This window comes from Electrona antarctica, assembly GCF_951216825.1.
Source record: "Electrona antarctica genome assembly, chromosome: 12".
Lineage (NCBI taxonomy): Eukaryota > Metazoa > Chordata > Actinopteri > Myctophiformes > Myctophidae > Electrona > Electrona antarctica.
The window spans coordinates 31,136,080-31,154,902 of record NC_136793.1 but is presented as its reverse complement, the minus strand read 5'-3'; the positions used below and the strand labels follow the sequence as shown (position 1 = coordinate 31,154,902).

The window sequence follows — 18,823 nt, the reverse complement described above, 5'->3', positions numbered from 1 at the left end:
GGTTTGAATCCACGTAACCAGGTATCAATACCATTTTCGGGTTTCTGATCCGGTCTGAGCGGAAATAACTTTACATCATCACGTGACCGGAACCAACGACCAGAACCACTGCTGAAAAATTTGGTATTTGTTTTTTTTCCTTTGTTATAATAATCTTTTGGCATGTACATTTTCTATTCTAACTCGTAGTGTGACAAAACTAATTGATTCACATTATGTGGGGAATAAAGACAAAGCAACGCCAACGGGAACCAACCACAGGAGCCACAATATTTTTTTCCTAAACCGGATCACACGGCTAGTTTTAGAATGAATACCAGGCTTTTCTCATAGGTGAAAAGTCTGGTGACGCAAGGTTAGAATCCAGGTGGTTACATTACATTTATACTTGGTAAGATGTACTCTATTGACAACATTGAGATCGGCAACGTTAGACCACCTCTATAGACACCGCCTTACTATTTTCCTATGGTATCGGTTCACTTTTTGCTACATAAAGCTCTCCCAAGTTCTCCGTTTACATGTTCTTTTGTTATTCAAGCTTTGGTTTGTTATTGTCATTTGTCACCGTACCTAGCCTTTGAGCATCCTTTTTCCATCGTCATCTACATGACAGAAAAGCTGTCTATAACCTGTTATTAGCTTTTACTAACACCCTAAACATAGAGTATAACAGAACACACACAGTCATGTGGAATGTCATTAAAAAACAGCCAGTTGGCATTTATGGTCCATTGCTTCACTTGAGCCGACATTGTTCTTGGAGCAGACCCAGACCTGCAACACGATGAGGTGACACTAACTCCAAATATGGCACATTGCTCACAAGTCACACTTAAAGCTGTGTGTGTGGTGGTGACTGCCTAGCTGGTTGTTTTAATTGGTGAAAAGCAAGGAGGTGAGAAAGAAATCCCTTCTTGGTATGAAATACCAAGTTTGAAAATCATTTGATGCTCAAGAACTGTAACACTTTATCCTGCTCAGACCCAGTGATACCAACTCCTCTCATCTAGACTGACAGAGCTAGATACAGACAAAGCAAAACAACATTTAACAAATGAGCTGTGTATATTTCCAGAAATCCACCTCTTTAAACACAGCAGGGTGGAAAGCAAAACATCAACATCCGTTGGACAATTTCTGGTGGATCTCAGGAAATGCCTCTGTCCGGAGGGATTTCAGAGAGGAAGGCAAAAAAACAATCCTATTCCATCTTTGACTACTCTGTCTATACCACTCTACTCCTCGAAAGAAACCAAACCACAGAGCCATTTTCATGTTTTCCTGTTCCACTGCAGAAGAGCACCATTCCATACCAATAATGGCACAGTGCAATGTAATTTTACCATTATATATTTGTCACAGTTCAGTTAGGTATGTTTGTGTACTGGTTCTGGTACACAAATAATTATAATATTGGGCCACTTTAAGTTGGTACTGGCAGTTTTAAATAACCTTCTGCATGCTCCTCTCCTAAAGAACATTAAGACCATTTTGCCTTTCAAGTATATTTTATTTATTACTACAAATGTACAGCTTTTTGTGATTTAGAACTTATTTAGAAATAATAAAAGATCAAAACCACTATCAAATAAATTTCAGTTAAAGCAAACATTTCCCACCATGATGGTTTTGGCCTGGAGTTAATTCCTCTTGCTGCTCTGTCTCGTGGAATGTTATTTTTCCTCGGGCATTTAGAAAAGGCCAAACACAACCATTAATAATTTGTGCTGTGCATAAGTCTCATGTACAAAGTTATCTCCAAGGTGCTCACCATCCGTCGTGAGACGCTATGAATAGATAGAGACTGTTAAAACAGTCAGATAAGAGATTAAAGTCTAAAGAGTCCAAAGTACCTGCTACATGCATCCGACTCAGGCCACAGGGTGTGACAAGAAGCAACAAACAGATGTTTTTCAAACCTCTGGAACGCTTAAGCGTGAGGTAAGATTCAGAACAGTGGGCAGCTGGGGATACAAAGCACACCTTTAAGTCTTTTTCCAGATTTTTCCATTTGGCAGGGTGTTGGTTCTAGACAGATGGGGACTAATTGCTGAAGTGTGCTGGTTCACTTGAGCGAGAGATGCAGGAAGAGATAGAGAAGATGCTTTGACAGCAGGATGTCAAATCTGAAGTTTAATGTGATTTCTGAAGGCAGAAGGCATATCCAAGTAATCCATCGCTATATGCCACACACAACGTGGCTATGAGCAGGGACATACTGAGGTGAAGCCGCATTCCCCTGCTTTAAAACCTCCATTTCTCTGTCAGTGGACCAGACTGCTGTTATCTGAATGCACATGCAGTCACTTATTCATGCTATACTCTCACATGCTGTATATTCACACAATTGGCCAGGCATCTAGAGAACAGTCCTTTATATGGCGGTGGTTACAGTACACCATATTTTAAATCGTAAAATGCCAAAACAATTCCTGATTTTTATCTTTAATAATAGGATATCCTACTATAATAATATACCTCTACAAATTTCCAAAATGTAATAATATGTACTGTATCATTTGTGTTAAAATCAAAATAATTGTTCAAAGAAAACAATAGACAATACACTAAACAATCTTCCAGGAGTTTGTATGTACAGTAGTTCATCAATGCATTTTATTCACAGCACATTTGGCCAAAACAAAAGGCTATTTTTAGCATTAGCCAGTGACAGAAGTTTCCTGTTTTATCAAACAACACGCTCTTATCTGCCTGAAACGGCTGTGTGTTTGGATAGTCATTGAATATCCAAATACTGCTGCTAGCGATTGAAATTTACAGTGTTATTTGTACTGTAGTACTGTCAGCTGAGTGGGTACGATGAAGCAGACAAAACAAAATATTTTCACCCACTCGTCACTCCCCCAATGAACCTCCATAAAACTGAAGGTGATAATAACAAGGGAAATGCTTCATACAAATATGAAGGGAGTCAATAAATATGAGCAGGATGACAGGCCCAGCAGAGTGAATCAGGTGTGCACTGTGACCTCTGTCTACGTAGAGTTCAAACGTTGAGTGTAGAGCTCCAGGTAGGGGCAAAAACACAGCATGAAACCACTTGAACTTTAGCGTCCCTGTTCTGAGGGCAAACATTTGGCTAAAATAGTAGATCTACGAGCTCACGTCATGTGTCACGTTGCAAGCTTGTAGATTTCCATCTTCGGTAAAGAGATTAGGTGCAGAGGAAAAATAAAATACTAGATAATGTAGTAATTAGCCTTGGGGGATCCCAGTCAAGTATATAGGGTTTTTGTTAAACAATGACAGGGGTCAATGGTATGGTACGGTACCTCTTCTATCCTGAGTTGTATTGACTACAATAAAGTAAACCCTGAGTCAACAACTGTTATCAGTGGTCTGCAGCACACTGATAACAGTATGTCTAGATGTATGTCTAGATGTATAAAGGTAAAGGTTGTGCTAAGAGCAGAACAGAGATGCATGCAGCAGCTTGCATTCGGGTACTTCTTATTCAAATGAACTGCACCCTCTGTGTGTAGGTAAGGGAGGAAGTTTTCATAATGCTTGAACAAATCCTCAATTATGTGTAGCTTTGAAAGATCATGTTGTGGTAAATGACCAGACATGCCCTTCCATTCCGTTCACAGAATATGATGATTGTGATGACAGACACCACCATACAGCATATTTTAAGTACAAGACAAGCTGTATAAAAGTCCAGATGAACCCACGACATCTGAAAATAGACTCAGACAGAAGTTATGCAATCTGGTGTAATTGTTCAGATTTAACCCTCTGCTCATGACGAGGCTGACATTTTGGACCCTGTCTCTGGGGGGCAAGGGGACCTGGGGACTGCAGTGGGAGACTCCAAAACAAGCCTATTCTTTTAGCCCAACTGTAACCGTTGAGCCCTTGTCAACACACAAAGAGCCCAGATAACCATAAAACTGGGGCCCAGGGGTACCATACTAGCCGCAGAATGCAATTGCTCTATTTTAAACATGTGTGAAAGTCTCCTGCCACCAGGGAGAAAGGACGGTCACATGGACACTTTTGGACAGCAAGACCAGGCCAGCTACAAATCATTCTGGGAGATATTCCCACATGCAAAATCAGCCCCACAGATGCAGAGCTTGGGACTCCTCTGAGCAATCATCAATCGCCTGTCACAATTATCGCAATAATAAGAATATTCTTAATTATTTTACATATTTGTCATAATCGTTTCCATGTTAAAAATGTTAATACATTTTCAAAAATAACAGATACATCTACAAGCTCAAAAGAGTCAAAATATGACACATTGTAAGCTTGTAGATCAGCTATTTCCACTATTAAAAATCACACCCGTGTGAAGTGAGGGGCGCTAATATATTAAAGTCTAACTCATGTTGATTAGGTGATATAATGGTGATGTAAAACAAACGGTGCCAACACAAACATTAAATGCCATTAACAATAAAGACACAATATGACGTAAATTTTCCCTTCATTATCAATGGCGTTTTTAAAACAAACATTGAACTAAAAACAAACATTAAACCTGTATATAGGAGGGACTAGCGCACCTCAGAAATGTGACAGTATAACATTATTATATGGTCTATTTGGGCCATAGTACATTATTTATTTTGATTGTTGGATTTAGTCATCGTCAGTCATTGGTTTCGATCATTGTCAGTCAACCGTTTTTATTTATATAATCATGACAAAAAGAAACTATATGATTTAGAGAAAGCTAAAGGAGATATTAATCTCTTAAAAAACAATAATATTGATGTGTAATTATTTACTTGAACCCACATTAATGTTGTCCTTCTCTTGAGTGACAACTTTTAAGCCAACTGATCCCAGGCTCAGGGCGGATTTCACTTAAGACATAATTATAAGCTAGGGGGAATGTTCAGATGCACTGACAATGATTTATTATCCTGACAGATGCCAAAGTCAACTATGTTCTGATCTGAAACTGAAACAGGCAAAATGTGCTTTGCCTACCAATAGAGACAATCTCCCACTACAGAGAAACACCTGCAGACTTTCAGGGCAGTCACAAACACACCACCTCCAGAGGACATAATCATGAATGAATGATTTTTCAAACTTCAAACAGAAATGTTTAAATTAGGCTTTATAAAACATCACACTCAAAGCTGGCAATTGGTTGATTACAAGGTTAGAATGAGTGGGGCTTTTACCCCCAAATGTAACTGAAGTGTGGGTTGGTGTTGGGGTGTAGTGGTGGGTTAACGGTTGGCCCCAAGTAGTCTTCAGTGGCAGCTGTCTCACTCTCGTTTGTGGTTGGAAAACATAAAAATTAAGCACCATTCAAACAGACTGCAATAAACATCCTCTCAACAACTCCTCTTCCTCAGCAGCAAGGGGTCAAAGAAACGGACTCATCGACTAACAAGTCTGTGTGTTTAAGTGGGTGAGGCCAAAGGGAAAGGGCTGTTGCTGGTTGCCATAGAGGGGAATAAATGGGCAATATAGCAGGCTGAATGGAAGTGTATTCATGGGATTAGTGTGGGTACAGATGCTGCCATATGTAGTTCATTTAGCACAATGGAGCCTGGATTTGCGTGCGTTATCCTTAAGTCGTTTTACAGCAAAGGCTCCAGGCTTCCCAACTACCTGTTCTGTTGCATATACTGTAGGCCACTCTGAATTGTAGTGGAGCTTTGTGTGTCTCTGGCTGTGTCCCTGTGTCTGAGCACGAAAATAGCGTTTGGTTGGTTTTCATCACTAAGTGTCACTGTTGTGCAGCCTAATACACACACATATTAACTGTATATATGATTATTTTGGGTGTGACAGTACAGTACAGTACAGTACAGTAGAGGGACCCCCTGGGGACGCCCACACAGTAACTCTGTAATTTCTCAACCGTTTCGGACACGGGGCGGCACGCCGGAACCGGCCCGCACCCCTGGGCGCTTTCCTGGGGGTCTGGATGTTCCGGGGACCCCACACGGTGACTGTTATTTCTCGACCGTTTCGGACGCGGGCGGCTCGCCGGAACCGGGCCGGCACCCTGGGCTCGTTCCTGTGGGTCTGGAAGTTCCGGGGACCCCCACATGGAGTTGCACCACTCACTTCACACGGGTGTGATTTTACCAACTTCCTCAGTTGCAACAGTTAACAATTCTCTTCTCTGTGCAAGAATTGCAATGCAAATGCAACTTTCATACTGAAGTTTGTCTTGCCTTTACAGTTGCAAAATCTGGATACTGTAGAATTGCAGAGTATCAGATTTGTGTTAAAACAAATGAAATCCAAACACGTTGGTCATTTGTTGCCATGCTCATCAATTAAACTTTTATATTTTTTCACCTTGCCTGGGATTTTTTGAGTGGTGCAACCACTCCAAGGAACAGCAATGTCCGTGTTAACCTATGTGTTCGTTCACCTATGTGACTATGTGACTATGAGTACCAGTAGGGGCAAATGTGGCGCTGTTGTGCCAGAAACAGAGAGAGAGAGAGAGATAGTGCTGCACTGTTGCCTGCTAATGAGAGACAGAGAGAGAGAGAGAGAGAAGGAGGGGGGGGGGGGGGGGGGGAATTGCACCACTCAGTTCACACGGGTGTGATTTTTTCTTTAGAAGTCTGCATTTTACACCCTTGGGAATTAAGCAGTACAACTTGGAGAAATGAAATCCAATCATAACTCCATATTGTATAAACTACTAATAAGCTTCACAAAGGGTTGGTTTCCTGTGAAATCAAGCCAACTTTTGTATGGAAAGACATGACACTTTAAGTCACCACAAGACATCAAGCTGGTCATTTAATTTGTGGGATGTGGATGACCCTTGTTGGTGGTCATGTTTGAAGGGCGGAGTTATGGGGGAGATCACAACTAAGATTCATACTATAGTTTACCCAATGGACACACCAGACTGAATATGCATTATAATCAAATAGAAGATATTGAGGGAAAATATGTCCAGTAGTACTTCTATTTTTACTCGTGGTAAAGTTCTGACCTTTCAGGGATATAATGGAAGTGACTGGAGTTCTTGCCCAGACAAACCTCTGAGAAACGATGGGTTCAGAAAACTACTCCACATAGCCTAGACAAGGTCAACAAAACATTATTCCCTAACCTCCACATACAGTACATAAAAAAACAATGAGCTTTCATTCCAAGATGGCAATTTTGCTGTGCATAAATTCTGCATTCATAGATTTCATGTACTCCTTGGAAGCCAAGCATCATAACAGCTAGCTTGATAAAATCAAGTCAACTTAGGTCCGCTCTAATCGCTGGTCAGAGAACTACAGTACGCCGCTGTGAGTTTGTAGATACTATTTTTGAATAGCCAATGCTAAAATCTAAAATGATGCACGGATGCTTTCCTGATTTGAATGGGCCAATACCAATATAAAAATCACACCCGTGTGAACTGAAGTGATAGGCGCTCTTATCATACATCATCTCATTCTGGCCAATCACAATTTGCGTCCTCGCCTTCAATGTTTGTGTTTAAACAATGTTTGCATTGTCAATGGCATTAATTAATGTTTGTGTTTACACAAACCCTCAAAGCTGGACATAGGAGGGGCTAGCTCCCCTCAAAAATACAATTTCCATTGCTTGAAAATATGTGTGTGTGTGTGTGTGTGTGTGTGTGTGTGTGTGTGTGTGTGTGTGTGTGTGTGTGTGTATATATTACACACACACACACACACACACACACACACCATGTGTGGGCTACTGCATGTGCAACAACTGTCAGTCAAGACAGAATAAACAGGAAATTAAAGGATTTGACTCACTGGAGTGTCTAATCGAATGTGTTTGTGATTCAGAGTGAGCAAGAGTGCTTATGTCTACCCAAGGAATGGATAGATAGATGACTAATGTAATGTGTTCTATAATACTTGTCTATATTACAGATATTAAGTGTGGTAGGCAAGTGACGCAGGTCACGCAGGTGTTTCATATAGTGATTTCCCTCTGCCTCATCGGTGTTGCTGTCTTATTGTCAAAACAGCAATTCCTAATTTCCTAGGTTAGATAATGTTTCTTTTTGACTGTCAATGTGACTCTCGACTACCCGTAGGTCAAGTTATGACTTGAGGGTTTTGGATTTATATGTTCTTTTTTATTATTATTATTATAACACAAATACAGCCACACAGGCCAGGTGTCAGTTGAAATGTGTTTTACACCCCACTCTCAAGTAATATATTGACTCAATCTTTTTTCAGTATCATTATCACACGTGTAAACCTAGCTCTGGTCTATGGACCAGAGCTAGTGTAAACCCTTAAAGGGTCAGGGTCACCCACATATATCAGGCTAGGCTTGGCTAGTAGTGTCCCAGTTACATTATGATCTCCATTCTCCTCTCCTCTGAGAACAGAAGGCACTTTCCCTCTAATCTAGTGCAGGGCCAGTGAGCATCCCATCCATGATCCATCTACTCACCAACGCTCGTAGCGAGGACTCGTCCAGCGTTGAAAACCTCTCCAGAGACATTTTAATTTCTCTGAAGAAACACAGGTGAGCCCAAAAGGACGCAAGGATCAGCTGTTGTGCGAATCTTCTCCCCACTGGTCAACGTGTAACCAAGCCTACCACCTGCACAATTATTTGCCGTTTGCCATCTATTTGAAATAAACAGATCAGTCCACGGCGCAACAACAACGCAAAAGTACACCTTTCTATTTAACATGAAAAAGAGCGTGTACTGTTGACGGAACACATATATATCAAAACTATTTTGTGGGCCTTTACAGTTAAGCGAACGCCTGGTACAGGTCTGCACACACAATAAAGACTGGTAGCTTTGAATACAGAATTCCCACTCTGGTTATAGGCCCGCCCCTTGGTCTCAAACTTCTCCCACATTCATACATAGCGCGCCGCATGGTGGGAGGCACTGAAGAGCCGACGCTTTCAGAAGCTTTGGTCACTAACAGAAACGACGCCACCTAATGGCTCCAGATGGAGCAGTGGTGGTGGATTGTACAGATCAGATGCATACAGTGTCAGTACCAGAGTTTGTTCATACTACTCATCAGTCAGTAATCACTGGTTGAAATACAATAAAACGTAAGCCTGTCTAGGATGTGGACTCAATAGTACGTTATGGAAGAATATGATATCAATTGTCTAAACTCACACATTAATTGTGCTTTGTCTTCTTATGAATCTAGCCAGGTTCCTTGGTTTAGTATCCTCGGAGGCGTTTTATTCTCAACTTGGTTAGTGACCAAAAGGATATGGCTGACATTCTGTAATTTTACTGGCTCTATTCAAAACAGGCTGAATACTAACATTAGTTTTTGTTATTTATATTTAAGAGTCTAGAAATGTCAGTTTAATTCAATATTTTAATTAAAAGCATATCAGTTTTCTTGTGTTGCTGGGTTAATAATGTATCAATTCTAACAGCCATAAACACTGAGTCTAGAAATGTCAGTTTAATTCAATATTTTAATTAAAAGTATCTGTTAACAAGCCAAAACATCTCAATTAAAACCCTTTCCTTGAAGTGTTTCTAAAAAATTATCTAATGATATGGATTTATAATATATAAATGAGTTCAAGGTTTCTAATATGGTCTAAAGTTAACTTTACTTGAATCTTCATACAACTTCAAGCCAAGGTAATTAATTTGAGACATTGTATAACCTTCATATGACATCAGCAACACCACTCCCTTGTATTCCTTCAGTATTATAAACAAAACATTGATATCACAAAAAATGAAAGACAACTGCCCAATAGCACATATGAATATTTCTTAGTCAGACATGCATTGATCTACAATGATCAAATTCATTTGTTAGGCCCTTTTAACCAAACCATGTCTAGATATCAAAGTGCTTTACTTAAAGCAGAAAAGAATAGGACATTGATAAGACAGACTAGATGAGTCAGAAGAACACAGACATGAAAATGCATGTCTAAGTATTAAATGAAAACGTGAACAGGTGACAGAGGAAAAATATTCTTAAAAGCACAAAAGCAAAATCTGACAGACATGTAAGACTCATACATGCATTATTTTTTTAATTAAAAATGAAACAAAGGCTAAAGATGGTGGTTGCTAAAAAGATTCAGTTGGGACTTGAAAGCTAAACATTGTCATAAAATACCACTACTAAACACCTAGCACTTATACAGGCACTTAGCAGGTAAGTATGTGTTTTGATTGCGTAAAAAACTTGAGAATTCAGAAAAGATAAATGTTTTGGTGGATATTCTTTCCCTCCAGATTCATGCTGTCACTCCTCTTCCTGCTCTTCATTTTGCTTCTTGGGCAACTGAAAATGGGAAAACAGACAATGATGCAAAAAAATGCACAGGAGTTGATTGAGTATACAGTGCTGGGTGGGTGACAGGATCATCAGCGCAACCACCACTTAATTAATTCTCTCCATTGCCCTAGCCCCTTTCGGGACCCTCCTACCTTTTCTGTATTTTGGACGACGGTACCCTACCCAGCAAGCCAAATGACGTTATGATAATGTCCTAAGGTGACGTTCAGGACTAGGCCGGATAACAGCCCATATGGGGATGATCTTTGATGGTTGATATCAGGTGATATTCTGGGCCAGATCTGACTACTGCTTGCTGGGTCCCTTACAAGTTAATCCAAGCTCCAATAGACGCAGCTGTACTGTCTGTTCACGGACACCCGCGGGGTCGATTGAGTGTTGATGAGATGTTTCATAGATGCATACAGTAGCAGTAGGAGACAGCAGAAACGTGTGCGAAGCAGCGTTGCTGTTAAGTATTTTTAATCTATTTTTGAGGTTTTGGCTTCTCTGAAATTCTCTCTTCCTCACATCCCATGTCCCGACTCCCGCACCGTGATTGGCTAGCTGCACGTTGCTGTATCTGGGCACAGAAACAGTTTTAAAGAGGAAAAATGTCCTATTTTGAAATGAACCAAAGCTAAGACCGGGCCATAACAGGAGTTACTAAATTGACCCATGACACAACAGCATTAAAAACACCCAGCATGTATGCGGTTGGCCGAGCAGCTAACCAGTTGCGGTGCGGGAGACGGGACATTGGGAAGTGAGGAAGAGAGAATTTCAGAGAAGCCAAAACTTCAAAAATATCCAATCCAATCCACTTTATTTATATAGCATATTTTACAACGCAAGGTAAAATATGCGCAGCAGCATCAGCAGACAGTGAAACAAAACAAAACATGGACCATCGAGACACTCAACTGGAGTTAAAGCCAAGGTGTAAAGGTGGGTTTTGAAACGTGATTTAAAAGTCTCAATGGACGGGGCCAGTTTGACATGGGAGGGGAGCGCGTTCCATAGCGATGGGCTACGACGGATTAAATAGATAAAAAATACTTAACGGCAACACCGATTAACGCTGCTTCGCACACGTTTCTGCTGTCTCCTATTGTTGCTGTATGCATCTTTGAAACATCTGATCAACCCTCAAGCGACCCTGCGGGTGTCCGTGAACAGACAGTGGTACAGTCACGCCTTCCAAAATATAGAAAAGGTAACCGAGCGTCCCTAAAGGGTCTAGCATTGCCCCACCAGTGGTTTGCAGTTGGTGGTTAAGTGTCGAATGTTGCACAATGACAGTTAACCAGGCAACCTGGAGGCGCGAGCATCTTCCAGGATCAAACCAGTTACTTTGTCTCCGATTCAGAAGACGGCCACCACTGAGGAAAGCTTGCCATTCAAATGCTGCTCTGCTCTGCCAAAATTGGTAGGATGTTGCCAAAAAATGTTTTGAGCTACATGCATAGGTTCTGAAGAGCCTCCCGTCTCGAAATGTTACCAAACCAAGAATACAAATTCCACTATAGGAGCAGCACACTGGCGTCCCGATTATTTATTCTTACAGTCAAAACAAGACAAAACCAAACGACTGGTTTAAGGATGCTTTATAAAACAAGTGTTCAATATACTTTATTCATACAATGTCCTTTATTAATGCTAAGTAAATAATGACAGACTGGGGTACCTTTGTTCCTGGATTTCTCATTTTTCTTTGCACTTCATTATTTTCTTGTGTATGTAGCCTGGAAGGAAAATAAGGCCATGAATATGCATCATACCCCAAAGGGGAATTAAAGAGGATTTAAATGAAACGCAGTCCGAGTTGCAGCAGTTGCTCAGATCTCAGATTATGCCTTTGGTCTTACCCCTTAGTTGTTGCAGTGCTGGGCTTGGATGTGTCACTAAATGGTGGCTGAGCACCTACTGCCTCCCTACTTGGCTGGGGTTTGTTTTTCAGTCCAATATCATTTGATATCTTTCCTTGAGTTGGTAGTCCACTGTAGCCCCTCTGCCATTCCTTTACATTTCGCACTAGTGGTTTCTCCTTGTCCAATCCAAAGAGCTGATCCATTGGGTCTGCTACATATGGAATGATATCATCAAGAATACAAACAAAACACATGACCAACAACAGATCAATTGTATGTGGAGCAAAGTGGGATGGTGGTTTGAGAGAATAGTGACACATTAGATTTCCACCACAATCAGCATCCAGCCTCACTCGGGTGTCCGCTAGGGCAGGGGTTCCCAACCCTTCTATTATCATGGACCGGCTGACAGTTACGATACGATACGATACGATACAACTGAAGTGACTGGGGTGGGACTGGGGTTGGGGGCATCAGCACCAAAACCTAACACATGGGGAAGACCGTTGTAGCTGAAGTAGCCTACCCGCTGCGCTGCTATATTATATCATTCACAACATAATGTTATATTGTTGACCTAAATGGCATTATATTAGGAAAAAGGATTAGGCTTTTTCATTCAGAAATGACTTTGGACATGTGGAAAACTTTAGCTAAACATGCAGAGTGACGCATTACTTTACCTGGGTTACATCATCTTCTGATACTACAATATGTTGTGTTTTGTTTCATTAGCACAAGCGTGACAAAATAAGCTGCAGCTTGTTATTGTTCTGCTGCTCTGAAAACACGGTAATGGTAAAGATACAAAGGATTCGAAAGTGATGTCACTGTTATGCTACGCAACACGGACGTAACACAGACTCGAAGCAGTTTATAAACCAGTCAGTGACCCTGACAAATCCTTGGTATTTTCATGCAACCGGACAGTCAACTTTTCACCGCTGTTTGGAAAATCCTGGTGACAGTCGGGAAAACTTGGGATTCCCTTCCCTTCATACCAGTGGGACATGTCCCACGGACCGGACCGGTGGTTGGGAACCTCTGCGCTAGGGTGATAGCACCATGTGTATATTTGTCTACAGTATATGTTTTTGGAGCATGTGATAACAAATTCCTAACACTAGTGAGTGAAATATAGTGAACAACATTGGCCCCTTCAAAATATAATAAAATGGCATACCCTGGTGCTTTGTTCGCCTCTGTAAATCTGGGGATGTCTGGCAAAGAGTTGCTGGAGTCAATGGTTTTTGAAAGACTGCTTTTGTTCTGTTATCTCCTGTCTGAGCAGTGTGGGGTCGCAGGTCACACTTATCCTGAAGGGGAATAAAATGAAATAAAACAAGAATCAGGAGACCTTACAACATAGATAAACAATGTATCAAGATAGTAGAAGATACTCTAATGTTCTGTTAAACAATTGCACCAAGCACCCGCTGCATCCTTCACTAGCCAAAGAGCATACCTGATGATGGAAGACGACCGCCTCCTCTAAGGCCACACCACAGAACTCACAGGGAATGACCACATCACCTTCAAGTGGACTGGCTGGGGGACTGTAGGAGGGTGGGGACAATGACCGAGGGAACGTAGGGAAGTTAGAGGATAGGTTGTCAGGTACGGTGTGCATCAGCCCCCCTGCACCTCTCGTCATCCTGTCCTCACTGAATGGAGATGGGGGTCGCTTGCTAAAGGAGGCAAAGGCTGAGGCTGGACTGCAATTGGTCTGGAAAAAAAAACATGCACAAGGTTGAATGCTAAAACCTATTCACAATATAATGGCCACATAAAGCCATTTACTATAAATCAAAAAGGACACACAACAAACCTGATGTAAAATGAGATCCTCTTCTGGAAATAGCTCTTCACAAAACTCACAAGGCAGCATGGCATCTATAAAAATAGTTAATGGTAATTTTGACACATACTTGACAAATCCACATTAATAATAGCCAAATGAACAGATCTTTGAAAATATTCTATAATAAATATTTTATTAAAGGACAAGTCTGCACTTAGTGCACTATATTGTATAGGCTTATTTTCCTACTTATATTAATCCCAAATGACTGGCCATCGGGTCCATGGGAGCAGTAGGGGGGAACGGACACATTCAGTTTCATGAGGGGGGGGGCATCCCCTCCACTTTTGAGGAAGAAAGAAAGTGTACGACAAGAAAGCCTTAGCACTGTGTAGAGCTGCAAAGACCGTGAAATCATGATGCTACTGCTTGTTGGATGCAGGGAAAAAAATGCAGAAAATCTGTACACTTTTGTATTCATTGGATCAGATTGACTCCAGATTTGCCTTGAAATCCATGAAAATCCACAAATCGGTCCCCCCCAGTTATGAAATGCCCTCTGCACCCATGATCGGGTCTATTTGCAACATTGCACGTGCCATCCAGTTTCCCCAGCAGACCTCATAGCATAAAGTGGAGACCAATTTGTTGTGGTCTATTAGTTGTCATTACACATGCATCCATGCCTTTGTTGTCCCGCCGTAGTCTGCTAAACAGATGTTATGCCGTTGTGTTTTGTCCCAGTCCCACAAATGATGCACTGTGAATGGCCAGTAAAGTCACTTTGATTGACAGTTGTGCCAAACAACTGGAAACTGGACAACAGGGGCAATTTTGCAGTAGAAAGTGCAAGTGCAAATAGACCAGATGGCCAGTCATTTTAGTCCAGACTTGTCCTTTAAACTTATCTGACCTGTCTGATCCTGGTCTTCAGTGATACTTGTGCCAGCTGCAAGATGTTGGTAGTTGTTGTTGGGGGGAGAGAGAGGAGAGGAGGAGGTGGTGGTGTTGGAGATCCTCCCAAATTTGTGGTCCCAGACATCAGTCCATAAGGCCCCTTCACTGCTATGGTCCACTGCTTCGCCATCGGTCTGCAGGCTCAGGGCCAACAGATAGTCCAGGCTGGAGGAGTCTTCTCCGAATGATTGGTCTACGTGTGACCAAGGACTGCTGTTATTGTTGTCCCCACTGTTACGCAGAATTTCATCTTGTTCCAGCACTACAGGAAGTTGAATTCCAATTTAAAAAATACAAATACATTACACAATGTTATGTAAGTTACAATGGGGAACAGGTGAATCTAGCTTTCTTGAACCTCTGGCTGGGTGCTCTGCCATAAATAAAATATGTTGCAAGCATAGCACAGTAGAAACAAGACAGTGAAATCAAAGCAGAGCAGTCACACGGCTACTTTATGCTCTGATGAAAAATTGTGAAACTGACCTTAAATAATTTTTTTAATTATTTAAAGTGCAATTTCTGACTAGTCATTTTCTTATCTTAATCTGATGTTATTATATCCAAGAACGAGCAGTACAGGTGAAAATGTACATTGGACTCAGGGTGGAGTTATGAACATTTTCACGTCTAGTACCACCTAATATAATAGATTAAGGTAAGAAAAGGCTAGTCTGGAATTCTCCTTTAACTCTGGAGTGCTGCCATCACTTTTTGTTTTTGCATGACTGGGCTTGCAACACATTTATCTCACAAGAAACATTAAATCAAATGTTTAGGCATTGGGAGAAAAATATGGATCAGAATTAAGGAATTTATCATTGATTAAAATTGTTTTAACATTGATTAACTCACAGTGGCTAAATGCTGTGTTCCTAGGGGCAGTGTTCTTCCTGTCCCCAGGGCCTATTGGTCCCCATGTACTGTTATAAAATCTGCTATCAAATGACTGGGGAAAGGCTCTAGTCTCCGCTGCTGCACTTATGTTGTTATTTTTGGGACCTCCCTCTTGGGCCCTCAGAAGGTTTCGGATGGAGTGGGCTTCAAACCAGGCTCCTGGGGACTGTGGTTCAGCTGGGTTCTGAATTGCGCGGCTGTTGTTCCTTTCTTGGGGTGGAGTAAGACTGCCACATAAGGCTGGGTGGACAGCTTGATCCCTCAACATGACATTGCATTTGCATCGTGGGCAGGGCTCAGTACGCGTGCCACAATATTCCTCATGTTCTTTGGATTGACTGAAACCCAGTTCCAGGTCACAGTACTGACAAGGGACCAACCGTAGAGGGCATTCAGAACTCTGTAAGAAATTACAACAATGGCAAAAGACAATATCATGGTGTAAATGAAGAATTTTAGTAATTGTGACCGTTATGGGGGTTATAAAATATTATATTAGATATACCTGGTGGATATCAAAATGATTCTTCTCAATCTTCAAGCCACATTTGCATTTAATCTGAAATGAAAGTGAAAAGGCTTTGAGGTGTAGAAACCAGGTGTCAAAGTCTGAGCAATATTGACTGTTGCTAGCCTATGGTGTTCCCTCCTGGTTTTAAACAATACTATGTAGGCTGAATTTACATTTCACAGTTTTAGGAGGAATAGCTTAAGAAAAAACAAAAGTCTGACTTTACATTGAGGTAACAAAAATATCTCCATCCTGTGTATAACTACGATATAAAACATGTTCTCACACAAGAATGCTATGCTATTGTGATCCTGATTCTTGTCAGAAATAAGTTAGTCAGAACTAAGTTTTACTTAGTTCTGACTAGAGGTGCTCCGATCAGATTTTTGGGGACCGATCCCAATCAGATTGTTTTTCTCACGATCGGCCGATACCGATCTTTCCGTAAAGGGAAAATTTGAATATTTCCAAAATAATTATAGGTCAGAACCCACGTCAAAACTGTTCATGGGGACTCTGGGGAGAACTAAGTTTTACTTAGTTCTGACTAGAGGTGCTCCGATCAGATTTTTGGGGACCGATCCCAATCAGATTGTTTTTTTCACGATCGGCCGATACCGATCTTTCCGTAAAGGGAAAATTTGAATATTTCCAAAATAATTATAGGTCAGAACCCACGTCAAAACTGTTCATGGGGACTCTGGGGAGAATGTTTAGGCCTGTCACAAAGATGCAAAGCGATCGGTTTCTCCAGATCGGGTAAATTGCCAATCGCAGATGGAGTGAATATCGGCCGATCACCGATCGGTGGTCGATCGATCGGAGCACCTCTAGTTCTGACATGTTAACTTTTGGTGGTTCAAATGTACAGTGTGATGTGTCTAGCAAAAGCTACAATGGTGGCAATATGCCGATACACTTGTATGCCGATGCCTTGTAGTGCCTGAGGGCACTACAAGGCATTTTTGTGAACATGAACAATTCTCTCCCAAAACCAGTTCCCTTTTGCCTTCCACATTTTACTTCTTAATGTGTGCAAGACTATTTGTTCCCCATTCATTGTACAAGCAGTAAAATGTTGGCATGGCAGCAATACTGCTAAATGCTATAAAAAAATAGTATAGGTTTAATAAAAGACAAGTAAGGGATAAAGTAAAATATAAACTGGTTTTGAGAAATATTAATTGCACTGTGTGCAATTAATATTGTGAATCGACCTTGTGAATAACAGTAGTAATGCTGATTATTAGTCCTGCGGCACCACAAGTCAAATAATTGACATGTAAAATTTTACAACGGTAACCAAATAGACCCATATTTGTATACTATAGCAGTTAAACTCATTAACACTGAGGATTATACAGTGAATTTGACACAATGCACAACTCGCAAGGACTTTTCAGGCTTTACTTGCATGTGCTCCTGATCGTTGTGTTTCTGCAGGTCTGACCGGGGCATTGGTTCCTGGCAGATGTCACACAGGGCAATGTTCCTTCGACAATGAATCTCGTGAGTGGTGAAATTAGCCTCTGGGATGTCATGTTTGCTAGAGAAGTAAAGAAAGTTGAGGGCCTTGCTTGTTAACCATGTTGTCAATTTGACAGATAACCAAATAAGGTGTCAATCTTACCAATTAGCGCAGAACTGAGTACTTTCATCTGCCATATTGTGCTCCAATTAAAGGCCTATAGGGGCAAATAGAAAACAGTGAGATGTTAGGCTAGATTCGCATGTTGGTTGTACACTTGATACAAGACTGTCATATATGGGAGTTGGTAAAGGGGCGAGCAGTCTCGTATTCTCATATTATGACCGTCTTGATCCAAGGCTAAGTTGGTTGTGTGCCTACTGCCATCTATGTGATATATTATCATGACATTTGGTTAATCAGTGAATTTATATAAAACCATATCGTTTATTTAAGGCCAAAAACGTAGTTAATGACTAACAGACTTTCGTTAACAGGTTCAACTAAAGTAATTTGCTATGGCACAAGTTGATGAATTTCGCTAGCTAGTTAGCCATGTTCATCTACGCAACTATTTCAAATTACTTACCTTTATTTTCCAAGTGATTAGCCAGCAGCGGCGACTAACTGGTTAGCTATGAAGGTTTATCAAATAGTTTGGTTGCAGTGCAGCATTTCTATTCGTTAAATCTAGCCATGTTATGATTTATGCTACTGATTCGGCAGTGGTCGCTAGCTTAGCAGTGGCTAGTTACGAGTCGATGTCGTCTGTCAAACGAACTTAGCGAAATATTTGGTAACTACATGTAACTGGATAAGCCTTTAACTAACTATCCACATAGGACGCCCGGTTCGTCGCAGGACGAATTGTTTTCCATGGAAAACAATCTGCGATCGCTGTAACGTCGTCAGCACCAACGTTAGCTGAGGTAAACTGGTACAGTGGGTAGAAAATGAAAACTTGAGGCGTACTTCCTCCTGTCTGTCATCCGATAGGGTGAAAGCTATTTCTGGTGCGTTCGTCAATGTAGCCGGGGAGAACCAGAAGCACCACACAGAAACACACACGCCCAG

General features: G+C 41.2%; 2 protein-coding genes across 5 annotated transcripts in view; both read right to left on the bottom strand.

Moving 5' to 3' along the window:
* smtnb (smoothelin b) overlaps positions 1 to 8,833 on the bottom strand; it is a 56,667-nt gene extending 47,834 nt beyond the window's left edge. For 2 of the 4 annotated variants that reach the window (XM_079516726.1, XM_079516725.1), the window contains exon 1: positions 8,407 to 8,832. In XM_079516726.1, the coding sequence (XP_079372852.1) occupies positions 8,407 to 8,457 (51 nt within the window). In that variant the 5' untranslated portion in view covers positions 8,458 to 8,832. Of the gene's footprint in view, positions 1 to 8,406 lie in introns of all 4 variants that reach the window. The other 2 variants (XM_079516724.1, XM_079516727.1) reach the window with 2 other exon arrangements.
* A 564-nt stretch (positions 8,834 to 9,397) lies between these two features.
* Positions 9,398 to 18,768, bottom strand: trafd1 (TRAF-type zinc finger domain containing 1). Its single transcript, XM_079516742.1, has 12 exons — positions 18,339 to 18,768; positions 17,912 to 17,966; positions 17,692 to 17,827; positions 16,276 to 16,329; positions 15,729 to 16,170; positions 14,830 to 15,135; positions 13,944 to 14,008; positions 13,581 to 13,841; positions 13,299 to 13,431; positions 12,113 to 12,326; positions 11,932 to 11,989; positions 9,398 to 10,250 (listed from the first exon to the last, which is right to left on the bottom strand). The coding sequence occupies exons 2-12, from the start codon at positions 17,944 to 17,946 to the stop codon at positions 10,212 to 10,214; spliced, it is 1,743 nt and encodes a 580-aa protein (XP_079372868.1). The 5' UTR covers positions 17,947 to 17,966; positions 18,339 to 18,768; the 3' UTR covers positions 9,398 to 10,211.
* Between the last annotated feature and the right edge of the window lie 55 nt (positions 18,769 to 18,823).

Bases quoted from the DNA above. Each gene is read 5' to 3' on its own strand.
- trafd1 (XM_079516742.1), bottom strand. From the start codon at position 17,946: ATGGCAGATGAAAGTACTCAGTTCTGCGCTAATTG. The intron at 16,171-16,275 runs GTATATCTAATA...AATTTCTTACAG, and splicing joins ATCATTTTGATATCCACCAG to AGTTCTGAATGCCCTCTACG. The intron at 11,990-12,112 runs GTAAGACCAAAG...TTTTCCTTCCAG, and splicing joins AGCACTGCAACAACTAAGGG to GCTACATACACAAGAAAATA.